At 36.8% G+C, this 15,846-nt stretch overlaps 2 protein-coding genes across 4 annotated transcripts in view; one reads left to right on the top strand and one right to left on the bottom strand.

Annotated features, from left to right (window-relative positions):
- The window catches only part of CCDC32 (coiled-coil domain containing 32), a 375,634-nt gene that overhangs the window by 58,988 nt on the left and 300,800 nt on the right, over nt 1-15,846 (bottom strand). The gene's annotated exons all lie outside the window — the stretch shown is intronic.
- Nucleotides 1-15,846, top strand: part of KNL1 (kinetochore scaffold 1) — a 70,042-nt gene that overhangs the window by 26,545 nt on the left and 27,651 nt on the right. For all 3 annotated transcript variants that reach the window (XM_020285948.2, XM_020285949.2, XM_076004247.1), the window contains 4 exons: nt 789-5,840; nt 9,155-9,293; nt 9,692-9,759; nt 10,541-10,639. In XM_020285948.2, coding sequence (XP_020141537.2) covers nt 789-5,840; nt 9,155-9,293; nt 9,692-9,759; nt 10,541-10,639 — 5,358 coding nt within the window. The remainder of the gene's footprint in view (nt 1-788; nt 5,841-9,154; nt 9,294-9,691; nt 9,760-10,540; nt 10,640-15,846) is intronic.

Here is a 15,846-nt window from a genome sequence, read left to right on the forward strand (position 1 = left end):
ATGAGTTTATGCACCTACCTGCATATTTTAATTTCTCTTGACAGTTAAAACTCAAAAAGCATCTGGCATGATTTAGGAGTGACTTAACAAAATGAATCAGCATAAATTATAAAAACTTCCTGCCTTCTCAGTTAACTAACGATAGTTAAATCACTGCTAATTTAAATAATAGATATATTATACCAAGACTATTCAAACTTTAAAGAGTGTGTGAATCATCTCAGAATTTATTAAAAAACAGATCCTTATCCAGTAGAAATGAAGTAGAACCTGAGAGTCTACATTTCTAATTATCACCTCGGTGATACTAGTGCATAGGTACACAGACCATACTTTCAGTAGCAAGGAGTTAAACCATGTCCTCTCAAAAAAAAAAAAAAAAAAAATCAAGCACAGAATATAATATAAGTTAGCCATCATGCATTTATGCCTTTCTAAGACTTTTTTTATTTAGGATGAGCATGACCTTCTATCCAATATAGCAATTAGAATTTTCATTATGGTTACATTTAGAATTGTGTCTTTCATTTTTCAGTCATTTTACTGGGTATGTAATTAATCTTGAATTTGTTTTAACCATGTTTTTTTAATCTGTCCCAAAACACTAAAAGTAACTCATTCATAGACTTTAGAAAAAAAATTTAATAAATTGTATGAATGTCATTGATTCAAACAAACCAATGTGTCATGAAACCATCACTGAGGATCAATTATATAGTACATGTTGTAAAATGCCTTTTTACAAGTTTCCATTTGATCTGATCTCTTATATTTTGCTTTCATTATAGTTTTCAATTATAGAACATAACCATGAAAGGATACACAGAAATGACCAGACAGTCATCTTTTCTGATGAAAACCAGATGGACCTGACAGCATGTCATACTGTGATGATTACCAAAGGCCTTTTAGACAGTACCAAAAGTGAAAAGTCCACCAAAATAGATACTACATCATTTCTAGCTAATTTAAAGCTCCATACTGAGGATTCAAGAATGAAAACAGAATTAAATTTTCCTACAACTCAAAACACTTCAGAGAAGAAAATAAATTTCAATGACTTCATAAAAAGATTGAAAGCAAGAAAATATAATGCTTCTCCTTCTACAGGGCCTGATAAAGAAAATTTTGAGGTATCTATTTATTCCAAAGAATCAAATAGTGCCTCTTCAACACATCAAGTGCATGCACCTCTTAATGTAGATGAGAACAGTAGTAATATAACTAGAATCTTTAGAGAACAAGATGATGGGATGAATTTCACCCAATGTCATACAGCCAATATTCAGACTTTGATTCCCACATCCAGTGAGGCCAACTTACAGGAATTTAAAGGCAATGATATTACAATTTATGGTAATGACTTTATGGACTTGACAGTTAACCACACTATACAGATTTTACCCTCAGCAGGTAATTTATCTGAAATAGAAAGTCAAACTCAGAATGTCACAATGGATGTCACAACAGGTTACAGAACTAAAGCTCTAGGAAAGAAAACTGTTTTTAAAAATAAACCAAATACTGCTTTTCAAGACCCTTCCTTAAACCCTGAAGACAAAATACATAGTACCAGAAGTCATGTTATGGAGGCAGAAACTTACATGGTCACACAGACTTCTAATCAAGATGCCAGAATATTAGCCATGACCCCAGAATCCATATGTTCTAGTCCAGCTACTCAAGGTTATAAGACAGTTTTCTATTCTAGTTGTAATGATGCCATGGAACTGACCAAGTGTCTCTCAAGTATGAGAGAGGAGAAGAATTTACTAAAGCATGACAATAATTCTAAAATGTATCCCAATCCTGATGCCACCTCTCTTCTCACAGAGAAAACTATTTATTCAGGAGAGGATAACATGGATATTACCAAGAGTCACACAATTGCAATAGATAATCATATTTTTAAACAAGATCAGACAAATGTACAGATGTCAGCTGCACCAATATCTGAAAAAGAAATGATACTCCAAAATCACATAACCATGTCAGAAGATGGGCAAATGAATGTAAATTGTCACATATCTAAGGAAAGATTTCAGCAGAGCCTGGAAAATCCTTTATCTATTTCATTGACTGACAAAAAGACTCAACTCTTAGCAGGTGAAGATATGGATTTGACTGAAGGTCATACAAGTAACTTAGGAAATCAGGTTGCTTTTGCATCTTATAATTTAGCAACCAAGAATACCAGTCAATCTCATTCTCATAAAAAAAGCCCTTCAGATGAAGGGGAAAAAATGACCAAAGTTCATATTGAACCATCCCAACAACCAAATATAATATCTAAAAACATCCTAACTGACACTTGGAACAAAGAAAAAGATCAGGTTTTGAAGATTTCACCCTGTCTTGATAAAGATTCTCCTCAGTCAGCTGATTGTAATCAGGACATAGCAACAAGCCATAATATAGTCTACTGTGGTGGACTTCTTGATAAACAAGTAGCACTGGGAAATAACAGAAATACAACTTCATGTGAGCAATCTTTGTTTTCTACCACAAAACTATTATTTTCATCAGAAGAACAATCTGCCATGAATAATCATAATACTGCTGTTAACAGTCATACAGTGAAATCTGTACTAGGCCAGTGTTCTAAACTGCCTGAGCCACTGGGGAAAAATTTACTTGATCCCACTCCTGACTGTTTTCATGACCAGATTATTTGTTCAGAGGAGGAACACAATATGGATTTAACCAAGAGCCACACAGTTGTCATTGGATTTAGTTCTTCTGAAGAACAAGAACTTGGTAAAACTGGTTTAGAACACACTACCAGTCAGCTAACAACAGTCAACAGACAGATAGCTGTAAATGTTGAAAAATGTGATAAAGGTCCTATAGAAAAAACTGGAGTATTTACATCTCATACTCCTATAGATGTGTCAGAGGATGAAAGTGTACAGAAACCTGGTTTTCTGAAGAAAAGGCAAAATGTCAAAATTTGTGGAAGGAAAAGTGTTGGTAGACTAAAAATTGATGAGACTATTGTATTTTCAGAAGGTGATAAGAATGATATGGATATCACCAAGAGTTATACAGTGGAAATAAACCATAGACCTTTATTGGATAAATATGATGCCCATTTGGTGCCTTTGGCAGGAACTTCTAAAACTGTTTTATATACATGTGGGCAGGATGACATGGAGATCACTACAAGTCACACAACTGCCTTAGAATGTAAAACTATCTCACCAGATGAAATAATTACTAGGCCTATGGACAAAACTGTATTGTTTGTAGATAATCATGATGAACTAGAAATGACAAAATCCAACACTGTTTTTATTGACTACCAAGCAAAAGAAAGAACTGTGCTTCTAGACAAAACTAATTTTGAACTATCCCATAGGAAAAGCCTAGAAAAAACAAAAGTGATACTTACTCCAACTGAGGAGAGTGTTTTCTTTCCAGAAAATGATGACAGTGACCATCCAGCATCAAAAGACAGACAGTTGACATATCTGGATGAATTCTCTAATATTGATCCCATAGAGAAAGCTGTATCATTTATAGCTGATGATAACATGGAAGTGCCTAAATCAGCCACTTGGAAAAATGTCAAAGATGTACAAAAACCTGAATGTCTGAATGAACCTCTATCAGGCAAAAGTCAGAGAAGAAAAAGCCTTAGGCTAAAAAATGACAAGACCATTGCATTTTCAGGGAATGACAAAAATGATATAGATATTGCCCAGAGTTGTATGGTGAAAATAAATAACAAAAGTGCCCTGGAAGATAGAGAGGACTTAAATTTGGTGCCTGTGGCAGGAACTTCTAAAACTATTTTGTATTCAAGTGGGCAGGATGACATGGAGATCACTAGAAGTCACACAACTGCCTTAGAATGTAAAACTGTCTCACCAGGTGAAATTACCAGGCCTATGGACAAAACTGTAATGTTTGTAGATAATCACAATGAGTTGGAAGTCACCAAGTCCCATACTGTTTTCATTGATTGTCAAGCCACAGAAAAAATATTTCAAGAGTACCCTAAATTTGGAACAGCAAAAGGAAAAAACTTAGGTGTTTCTTTTCCTAGGGATGCTAACTGTGTTCAAGAAATCACTAAAAAGCAAGCACTGGCTGTAGAAAACAAAATTGTTCTTCACACAGACCAAAAGCATCATATGATGCCCTTTGTTCCTTCTAATAAGTTGTGTGGGGATCAAAGTGAAATAGAAATCATCAAATCCCATAACACTGCTGTGGATGAAGAGGTCATAGGGAAAGTTGTAGACCAGGCCCATATATTGGTAAAAGCCAAAATTGAAAGCTGTCACTTGGATACTACAGATGGAAGGAATGTGGAGTTTACAAGCAGTCATGCAACTGCTCTTTGTGGATCCTGTGATAATTGTTCTGGTTTACCAAATGTTATCGCCTGTACAGATAATTTAGAGAGTAGTATCATGTCCTTATGTGATAAAAATAAGGAGAAAGCCAAGAATTGCCCAGTACAAACTAATCTTGCTTATGCAAACAATTTAGCCAGTGAATATTACTTGAAATCTAAGGTACTGCCTGTCTCTGCTCCCTGTTCTTCATTAGAGAATGAAGAAGTTATTCAGACCAATACCAAAAGACAGTTAGATGGTGTCATAACACTACTCAAAGATCAAGATCTGATTAAGGAGCCCCCAAATCTATTAGCTAATAAAACTTTAATATATAGTCAAGATCTGGGGGAGATGACTAAACTTAATTCAAAGCGAGTATCTTTTAAGCTTCCAAAAGATCAAATGGAAGCTTTTGTTGATGATGTTTGTGTTACTTCTCAGCCTCCTCCCCTAACCCAGCAACCTCCATTGCCTCAAAAAGCACAGAGTAGTGTTAATAAAGATGAAGTAATACTGTCTAAAGCTGGAAATAAGAGTTTAAATATAGGAAATTCCTCTCCACCCACACAAGAAAACAAGTCCAAAATGCTCAATAATGAGAAGCAGTTTGCTATTGCCTGCAAAAAGGAACTGAAGGAAAATATACAAATAGCTAAATGTAATACAGTTACGGATTTCCACAGTAACTCAGACTTGACTAAGCAAATCATTCAAACCCATGCCAATGCTAGAGAAGCATCAGATCCTGTGATTGCATCTAATGTTCCATGTTTTAGTAGTTTCAACCCAAATCTGAACAATTTCAATGGAAAAACTGAAGAGTTTTTAGATTTTCAAACTGATCATATAGCACCTCCTCCAGAACAATTACTTGAATTAGGAAATAAGGCACACAATGATATGAGTATAGTGCAAGCTACAGAAATACATAACGTTAACATAGTCTCCAGCAATGCTGAAGATTATAATAGAGACGAAGAAAATAAAAAGTCTCATAATGGAACTGAAACCACCTCTGTACCATTAAAGACAGTTGTTAAAGATAAAATGAGGAGATGTTCTTTGGGAATCTTTTTGCCCAGATTGCCAAATAAGAGAAATTGTAGTGTCACTGGTATTGACGACCTGGAGCAGATTTCAGCAGACACAACTGGCTTAAATCAGTTAGAAACTCAGCCAGTCTCTAGCAAGGATGCAGGCATTGAAGATGTTGCAGCTAAACTGAACTTAAGTCCATCTCAATATATAAATGAGGAAAATCTTCCTATATATCCTGATGAGATTAATTCCTCAGACTCAATTAGCATAGAAACTGAGGAAAAGGCTTTGATTAAGACATACCAAAAAGAGATTTCACCATCTGAAAATAAAATGGAAGAAACATTTAATAGCCAAAAAAGAACCTGGGTACAAGAAGAAGATGATGATATTCAGAATGAGAAAAAAATCAGAAAAAATGAGATTAAGCTTAGAGATACTACACAAGATCTAGAGGTGAGCTTTGTCTTCTTGACCCAAGGAATGTTCTTTTGTTTTGTTTTTTTAATTGTGGATGTTCTTGAATTTTAATTTTAGCCTTGCGTAAGCAGAATTTGGTTACTTACAGAGTTGGAGAGATATTCTTATGTAGAAACTTCAGTAATTAATTGACTAACAGCTAGATTTCAAAACAATTTAAAGTGACAAGCACAAAAAAGACAAAATGGAAAGTAGTATGAAAATTAACCTATGTTGAAACTGTATAATTCTAACTATTCTGTCACCTATAGTGATTTGTCTATGTTGCTTTGTATGTGAGAATCTCTAAGGGAGATATATGTAATTTGAAAAGGCACTTTCAGTGTTATAAATATTTGGGTAGTTTAGAAAGCCTTTCTATTATGCAAACTGCATAAAAAAGGCATGACTGAATTTTCTTGACTACAAGGAAATGTAGAAGCTGGGAGTCCATTTCTTTAGTGGCTAGGAGGATACCTAGGTCAAGCCCAGTGTCTCAAAGTGAAGTAAGTGAGATTTTGTTTTTACTGAAAGAAGACAGATTTTTTTTTTAGTTGAGAAATACCTATTTGGATAACTTGGGGAGAACAAAACTTGTCACTCAAACTAAGTTTTATAGGTGGGGAAATGATTAGAAAGTATTAGGTGTTCATAGAAAATAAAGCTTAAACTATGTTAAGAAATACTAATAAGCATAGAAAATGATTTCATCAGTTCTTATCAGATGTCATGAGGAAATGGTTAGTCATAAAGATTTTTTTTTTTTTTAGACAGTCTCACTTTGTTGCCTAGGCTAGGGTGAGTGCCGTGGCGTCAGCCTAGCTCACAGCAACCTCAATCTTCTAGGCTCAAGTGATCCTCCTGCTTCAGCCTCCCGAGTAGCCAAGACTACAGGCATGCGCCACCATGCCCAGCTAATTTTTTGTATGTATATTTTTAGTTGGTCAATTAGTTTCTTTCGATTTTTTTAGTAAAGACGGGGTCTCGCTCGGGGTGGTTTTGAACTCTTGACCTCGAGCAATCCGCCCTCCTCCCAGAGTGCTAGGATTACAGGCGTAAGCCACCACACCCTGCCAGTCATAAAGTTTTGAGAAGGTTGTAATAGTAATATAAATTTAAATCTGAGTAGATTTTATGAAAATTAGTGTTCTATTTGTGCACTAGAAATTTATTGAGTGCTGTGTCTTAGGCACTGTTTTAGGTCTTGGGGCTGCATCAAATGGGAATGCACAGACAAAAATCTATTCTTACGGAGTTTACATTCTAGCACGTTGAATAAACTGTCCTCAGAGAAAACATATATAGGCCAGGTGTGGTGGCTCATGCCTGTAATCCTATGGGATACCAAGGTGGGAGGATTGTTTGAGACAGAGTGTCACTTTGTTGCCCAGGCTAGAGTGAGTGCTGTGGTGTCAGCCTAGCTCACAGCAACCTCAAACTCCTGGGCTCAAAGAATCCTGCCTCAGCCTCCCAAGTAGCTGGGATTGCAGGCACGTGCCATCGTGCCTGGCTAATTTTTTTTTCTAGTTTTAGTTGTTTGGCTAATTTCTTTCTATTTTTAGTAGAGATGGAGTGTGGCTCTTACTCAGGCTGGTCTCGAACTCCTGAGCTCAAGCAATCCTCCTGCCTCAGCCTCCCAGAGTGCTAGGATTACAGGCGTGAGCCACAGCGCCTGGCTGAGACACTGTCTCTATGAAAAACAGAAAAATTTGCTGGATGGTTGGTCCAAGTGCAGTGGTGTTTAAAACTAATTGATCACAGTCAGTTACAGATTCATTTGTTCCTTCTCTACTCCCAGTGCTTCACTTGACCAGTAAAAATAAAAAAGTAAAAGAGGCCAGGACATGGTGGCTCACGCCTGTAATGCTCGAACTCTGGGAAGCTGAGGCGGGAGGATTGCTTGAGCTCAGGAGTTTGAGATCAGCCTGAGCAAGAGCCACACCCCGTCTGTACTAAAAATAGAAAGAAATTAGCCAAACAACTAAAACTAGAAAAAAAAATTAGCTGGGCACGGTGGCGCGTGCCTGTAGTCCCAGCTACCTGGGAGGCTGAGGCAGGAGGATTGCTTGAGCCCAGGAGTTGAAGGTTGCTGTGAGCTAAGCTGATGCCACGGCACTCTAGCCCAGGCAACAGAGTGAGACTCTGACTCAAAAAAAAAAAGTAAAAGACCAAAAAAAAGAAGAATTAGCCAGGTATGGTGGCATATGCCTATAGTCTCAGCTACCCAGGAGGCTGAGGCAGGAGGATTGATCCCTTGATCCCAGGAGTTTGAGGTTACAGTGATCTATGATGACGCCACTGCACTCTAGTGAGGGTGGCAGAGTGAGACTTTGTCTCAAAAAAAATAATTGTATACTTAAATGGCTGATTATATTGTGTGTGAATTATACCTATAATCCTAGCACTTTGGGAGGCAAAAATATATATATATACACACACATATATAAAATGATAAAATAAGACAAATATGTATATATTTTTTGCCTATATATGTGTGTGTGTATGTATATATATGAAAGTATATAAAGGTAGACGAAGATGGCATTTAAAGCTGTAAAATCAGTGGGTTAAAATGGTAAAAACAGGACCATATGTTTTATTTGACTTCAGGCAAAGGATTCTGGGGAGGAAAGTAGAAATGCGCAGAAAAAAGTTTCTTGTCTGGTTTTCTGTAGCGTGGTACCCTTGCTGTTGGTGCCTAGTAGTTGAATAATTGGATAGGTCAACATTTGGTAGCTTATAGGATGTGGCTATAACTTAGATACATCTGAGAAATAATTTCCTTACACAGTATAATGCATAAAGTTATTTTTATATATTTTTAATAAACTTTTAATTCTAATTAAAGGCCTAAGTTGCCTGTTATTTATCCTAATCTTTACTAAGGTATTTCATATGAATTGTGGGTAAATTTTACATTAGAAGTAGTATTTTTGGCCAGGGACAGTGGCTCATGCCTATAACCCTAGCATTTTGGGGTGGGAAGATCACTTGAGATCAGGAGTTCAAGACCAGCCTGAGCAACATAATGAGACCTCATCTCTACAAAAAATAGAAAAATTAGCCAGGTGTGGGGGTGCGGGCCTGTAGTCCCAGCTACTTGTGAGACTGAGGCAGGAGGATTGCTTGAGTCCAGAAGTTTGAGGTTGTAGCAAGCTATGATGAGCCACTGTACTGTAGCCCAGGCAACAGACTGAGACCCTGTCTCAAAAAAAAAAGGTAGTATTTCTATTAATGTTCAACACTTAATCATTATAAGTATACAGTGTCATAACTTTATTCTGATGGTATTCCTTAATTGACAATTTCAGATTTTTGATCACCATACTGAAGGGGATATAGATAAAAGTGCTAACAGCGTATTGATAAAAAGCCCAAGCAGGACCCCATCTAGTTGCAGCAGCTCTCTGGATTCAATCAAGGCTGATGGGACCTCTCTGGACTTCAGCAGTAAGATCTTCATGAAAGTTAAATAATAGTAGCCATCTGCATACTTGACTAATAATAAATGTATTTTATTGTTCAGTAAATATTTGAGTGTTGTATATGCCCTTTTGGAGTTATGAAAAGTTGATAAGTAAAATAATATTTAGTTTATTTTAGCGAATTGCAAAGTGATATGCTACAGAGTAGAGGGATTTCCTCCAGGGGCTTATAATTATTGGAGAAACATTGAATGGAGCCTTAAAACTGTAATATACTTTGCCATGCTGCATGACTGTCTTACTTGAAAGATCCCAGTTGGTGGCTTCAGGATAATGAAGCACACAAAAACCTGAAAGATAACTAAAATTAAGTTTACAATTTAGTTTTGATTTGTTCACCACCAGACTTTGCTTTATTTCTAGCATGCCGCAATAGTCAAATGGAATCACAGTTTCTCACAGACACTACTTGTGAAGAGAGCTTGAGGGAGGTATGTTAAAAGTATTGCTCTTTTCTAATGCAGCTAATTTTCTTGTTTTTTAAAAAATTTGTTTTAAATTATGAAATATTTCAAATATGCAGAAGACTAGTTTTCTTTGTTGAGGACTCGACAGCAATTAATTGTATGGAGTAGAAATCATGATTAAAGACTGTTTTAGAAAAAGAGAGAAAAAAAAGATTATGTTTTGGGTTTTTTTAAAACTCTATTGTTATTGAATAACCTTAAGAAGTAATCTTAGATAAAATCTGTTCATGTATAGCCTGCAAATATCTGAGTAATATTTCCGTGATTGTATACAAAGTATTTATGCTATTTGGAAACAAATGAGGTGTCAAGGCTGGCATGGTGGCTCAAGGCCAGCATGGTGGCTCATGCCTATAATCCTAGCACACTAGGAGGCCTAGTTAGGTGGGAGGATTGCTCAAGGTCAGGAGTTCAAAACCAGCCTGAGCAAGAATGCGACCTGGTCTCTACTATAAATAAAAAGAAACTAATTGGTCAACTAATATATATAGAAAAAATTAGCCGGGCATGGTGGCACATGCCTGTAGTCCCAGCTACTTGGGAGGCTGAGGCAGTAGGATTGCTTGAGCCCAGGAGTTTGAGGTTGCTGTGAGCTAGGCTGACGCCATGGCACTCACTCTAGCCTGGGCAACAAAGTGAAACTCTGTCTCAAAAAAAAAAAAAAAGAAGTATAGAAACAAATGAGGTGTCAAAGTCAAAGTGAGCCTACCTTGAATGGTCATGCAAATTTTTTCTCTTTTCTCAGAAACTCAAAGATGGGAGAATAACAATAAGGGAGTTCTTTATACTTCTTCAAGTTCACATCTTGATACAGAAACCCCGACAGAGCAATCTCCCAGCGAACGTAAGTGCAATTTTTTGGGAGTATAGTTATCACAGTTAAAATATATTGTACTTTTTATTAATCTGCATCAAAGCAAGCATTTATTAAAAAGCAAAACAAGAATCAAAGGAAACAAATTTTCCTATACAAAATACATATGTGGTTAGCATAAACAAAAGACTAAATGTTAAATATGGGAGGCCTGCATGGTGGCTCACACCTGTAAGCTCAGTGACTCTGGAGGTTAAGGTGGGAGGATTGCTTGAGCCCAGAAGTTTGAGGCTGTAATGAGCTATGACCATGCCATTGTATGACAGAGTGAGACACTGTCTCTAAAAAAAAAAAAAAAATGTGAGCCATGCCTGTAATCCTAGCAAATTTGGGAGGCTGAGGTGGGTGCATCCGTTGAGCATAGGAGCCCAAGACCAGCCTGAGCAAGAGCAAGACCCTGTCTCTACTAAAATAATAGAAAGAAATTAGCTGGACAACTAAAAATATATGGAAAAAATTAGCCGAGCATGGTGGCTCATTCCCGTAGTCCCAACTACTCAGGAGGATTGCTTGGCCCAGGAGTTTGATGTTGCTGTGAGCTAGGCTGACTCCATGGCACTGTAGCTTAGGCAACAGAGTGAGACACTGTCTCGAAAAAAAAAAAAAAAGTTAAACATGGATTTTTTTTTTAATCATGTATTTTGATAAGGCAAAATTTTAATTTTTTCCTAATTCCTTGCCATCTATTTTGTTTTTGATATTGTTTCTTGATTATAAAAGTAATGTATGCTTTTTCTTCCGTTATAAACATCTAATTGTAATAGAAGTTTTTGATCAACATTTTTCAAAATAAAAAATTTATAAAAGCATAGAATATTTGAATAATATAAGCACCACTCAATTTAAAAGATCCATAGAGAAACTTACATAGCTTACATAGGAATATTTTCTTCTTTTAAGTCTGTCACTTACAAAAATTAGTTATACTTTGGGCCACAAAAAAAATTAATAAATAAATGTATTAATTTTTAAATAATGGAGATTTTATAGACCACATCATCTGATCTTAATCCAATAAAATTAGAACTAAAAAAAGGACCAAAACATTCTGAATGTCTTGGAAATTAAGAAACACTTCTAGATAACTTTTGGATCAAAAAAAAAAAAAATCAAGGCCAGGTGCAGTGGCTCTCACCTACAATCCTAGCACTCTGGGAGGCCGAGGCGGGTGGATGGCTTAAGGTCAGGAGTTTGAAACCAGCCTGAGCAAGAAGGAGACCGAGAGGCCCCGTCTCTACTAAAAATAGAAAGAAATTAATTGACCAATTAAAAAGATATGTATACAAAAATTAGCCGGACATGGTGGCTCATGCCTGTAGTCCCAGCTACTCGGGAGGTTGAGGCAGAAGGATTGCTTGAGCCCAGGAGTTTGAGATTGCTGTGAGCTAGGTTGTGAGCTAGAGGCCACAGCACTCTAGCCCGGGTAACACAGTGAGACTCTGTCTAAAAAAATAAAAAAATCATAACTATTTTTAAAGCAAAGTAAAGGGGAATATTTAATGCCAAATCAATGGGACATACAGCAAAAGTTATACTTAGCAGGAAATTTTTTTTTTTTGAAACAGAGTTTCGCTTTGTTGTCCAGGCTAGAGTGAGTGCCATGGCGTCAGCCTAGTTCACAGCAACCTCAAACTCCTGGGCTCAAGCAATCCTTCTGCCTTAGCCTCCTGAGTAGCTGGGACTACAGGCATGCGCCACCATGCCCGGCTAATTTTTTTCTGTATATATATTAGTTGGCCAATTAATTTCTTTCTATTTATAGTAGAGATGGGGTCTCACTCTTCTCAGGCTGGTTTTGAACTCCTGACCTGGAGCAATCCGCCCACCTCGGCCTCCCAGAGTGCTAGGATTACAGGCGTGAGCCACCAGGCCTGGCCCTTAGCAGGAAATTAACAGCAGTAGATATCTTTGTCATTTTAGAAGAGTCTAAAAAAAAAAAGAAAGAAATTTTTAAACTTTAAGTTGGACAATGAAAAATAAAATAATATCCACAAAAAAGGTAATAGGACAATCAACATAGTTGAAGGTGAAGCTAATGAAATAGAAAACAAAAATTAGTATAGAAAGGATAAATCCAAAAACTATACTTTGAAAAGATGATAAAATAAGAAAATACCTGAGTCTAAGAAAAAAGAGAAAGCTAAAATATAGAAGATTAAGATTGAGAAAGAACATGAGTTCACAGATTAAGAGAGATTAAAAGAATTTTTTAAAAATTCATCAACTCTGACAATAAATTGTAAGACCTAGATAATTTAATAAAATATAAATTATCAAAATTAAACCAAGAGCTGGAAAACTAATTGATTACCATTGAAAAGTTTATTTTTAAATTTCCATTAAAATTATTAATAGGACAAGATGAGTTATAGTTGACTTTTTTAAAGAAGGGACCAACACTAATGTGGATGTTTGATATATGACAAAGGTGCCCCTGCAGAACAGTGATTTTTTTTCTATAAATGGTGTTGAAACACTTGGATATCCATAGGAAAAAATGAATCTTAACCCTTACTTCACACTATACACAAAAATTAATTCTGGACTGGGTGTGGTGGCTCACGCCTGTAATCCTAGCATTCTGGGAGGCCGAGGTGGGAGTATTGCTCAAGGTCAGAAGTTTGAGAGCAGCCTGAGAAAGAGCAAGACCCTGTCTGTACTAAAAATAGAAAGAAATTAATTGGCCAACTAAAAATATATAGAAAAAAAAATTAGCCAGGCATGGTGGCACATGCCTGTAGTCCCAGCTACTCAGGAGGCTGAGGCAGGAAGATCTCTTGGGCCCAGAAGTTTGAGATTGCTGTGAGGTAGGCTGACTCCACGGCACTAGCTCGGGCAACAAAGTGAGACTGAATCTTAAAAAAAAATTAATTCCATACAACACCAAAAGACAAGTGACAAAATTAAAAAATGAATTTTATCAAAATTAAAAACTTTTGTATTGTAAATGACACCATAAGGAAAGTGAAAAGACAACCCATAAAATGGCAGAAAACATTTGCAAATCATACATCTGATGAGAGGCTTGTATCCAAAATATACAAAGAACTCTTGCAACTCAAAAATAAAAATACAACCCAATTTAAACATGGCCAAAGGATCTGAATAGACATTTCTCCAAAGAAAGATAGCCATGTGCTGCATTACTATTTCAATCAACTGCACCACATATACAAAGGTGGTCCCATAGGATTATAGTGGAGCTGTAAATTGCCTAGTGACATTGTAATGTTGTAGCACAAAGCTCACATGTTTATGGTGATGATGGTGTAAACAAAACTGCTGCCAGTCATATTAAAGGATAATGTTAATACACAAAACTATCCACAGTGCCTAATATTTGATAATGAAAATAAACAACTATGTTACTGGTTTATGTATTTACTATACTATACTTTTTATTGTTACCTTAGTGTGTTCTCCAATGTATAAAAAAAGTTAATGATAAAACAACCTCAGATCCTTCATATATTATTCAAGAAGGCATTGTTGTCATAGGAGATGGTGGCTCTATGGGTATCATTACCCCTGAAGACCTTCCCCAGTGGCACAAAATGTAGAGCTAGAGCAGTGATATTGATGATCCTAATCCTTTGTAGGCCTAGGCTAATGTGTGTGTTTGTGTCTTAGTGGTTTTTTTTTTTTTGGTTTTTTTTTTGTTTTTTTTGAGATAGAATCTTGTGCCATGGTGTCAGCCTAGCTTAGCTCACAGCATCCTCAAACTCCTGGGCTTAAACAATCCTTCTGCCACAGCCTCCCGAATAGCTGGGACCACAGGCATGAGCCACCATGCCTGGCTAATTTTTTCTATATATTTTTAGTTGTCCAGCTAAGTTCTTTCTATTTTTAGTAGAGATGTGGTCTCACTCTTGCTCAGGCTGGTCTCAAACTTCTGACCTCGAGCTATGCTCCTGCCTCGGACTCCCAGAGTGCTAGGACTACAGGCGTCAGCCACCACAGCTGTCCTGTGTCTTAGTTTTTAACAAGAAGATTTAAAAAGTAAAAAAAAAAAAGAAAAAAAAATTTTATGTGGAAAAAAGCTTATGTAATAAGGATATAAAGAAAACTATTTTTGTATAGCTGCACAATGTGTTTTAAGCTAAGTGTTATTACAAAGGAGTCAAAAAGTTAAAAGTGAAAAGTTTATGGGCTGGGCAAGGTGGCTCACGCCTGTAATCCTAGCACTCCGGAAGGCTGAGGTGTGAGGATTGCTTGAGCTCAGGAGTTAGAGACCAGTCTGAGCAAGAGCAAGACCCCAGCTCTACTAAAAATAGAAAAATTCACCGGCATCATGGTGTGCATCTGTAGTCCCAGCTACTCAGGAGGCTGAGACAGGAGAATTGGTTGAGCCCAGGAATTTGAGGTTGATGTGAGCTAGGCTGATGCCATAGCATTCTACTCAGGGCAACAGAGTGAGACTCTGTCTCAAGGGGAAAAAAGAGTTACAGTAAGTTATAGTAAGCTAAGTTTAATTATTATTGAAGAAATATCTTTTTTTTTTTTTTTTTGAGACAGAGTCTCACTTTTGTTGCCCAGGCTAGAGTGAGTGCCGTGGCGTCAGCCTAGCTCACAGCAACCTCAAACTCCTGGGCTCAAGCGATCCTCCTGCCTCAGCCTCCCAAGTAGCTGGGACTACAGGCATGTACCACCATGCCCGGCTAATTTTTTGTATATATATTTTTAGTTGGTCAATTAATTTCTTTCTATTTTTAGTAGAGACGGGGTCTCGCTCAGGATGGTTTCGAACTCCCAACCTCGAGCAATCCGCCCGCCTCGGCCTCCCAGAGTGCTAGGATTACAGGCGTGAGCCACCGCGCCCGGCCTTGAAATATCTTTTTTTAAATAAATTTAGGGTAGCCTAAACATAAATGTTTATAAAGTCTACAGTAGTGTACAGTAATGTCCTAAGCCTTCACATTTACTCACTACTTATTCACTGACTCACCCAGGTCAACTTCCAGTCCTATAAGCTCCATTCATGATAAGTACCCTATACAGATGTACCATTTTTATCTTTTATACCATATTTTTATTTACTGTACATTTCCTATATTTAGATATGTTTAGATATACAAATACATTGTGTTACAATTGCCTACAATATTCAGTACAGTAATATTTTGTACAGGGTTGTAGTCTAGGAGCAATAGGCTATATACTATGTAGCCTAGGTATGT

Source organism: Microcebus murinus, chromosome 6 (genome assembly GCF_040939455.1).
Source record: "Microcebus murinus isolate Inina chromosome 6, M.murinus_Inina_mat1.0, whole genome shotgun sequence".
Lineage (NCBI taxonomy): Eukaryota > Metazoa > Chordata > Mammalia > Primates > Cheirogaleidae > Microcebus > Microcebus murinus.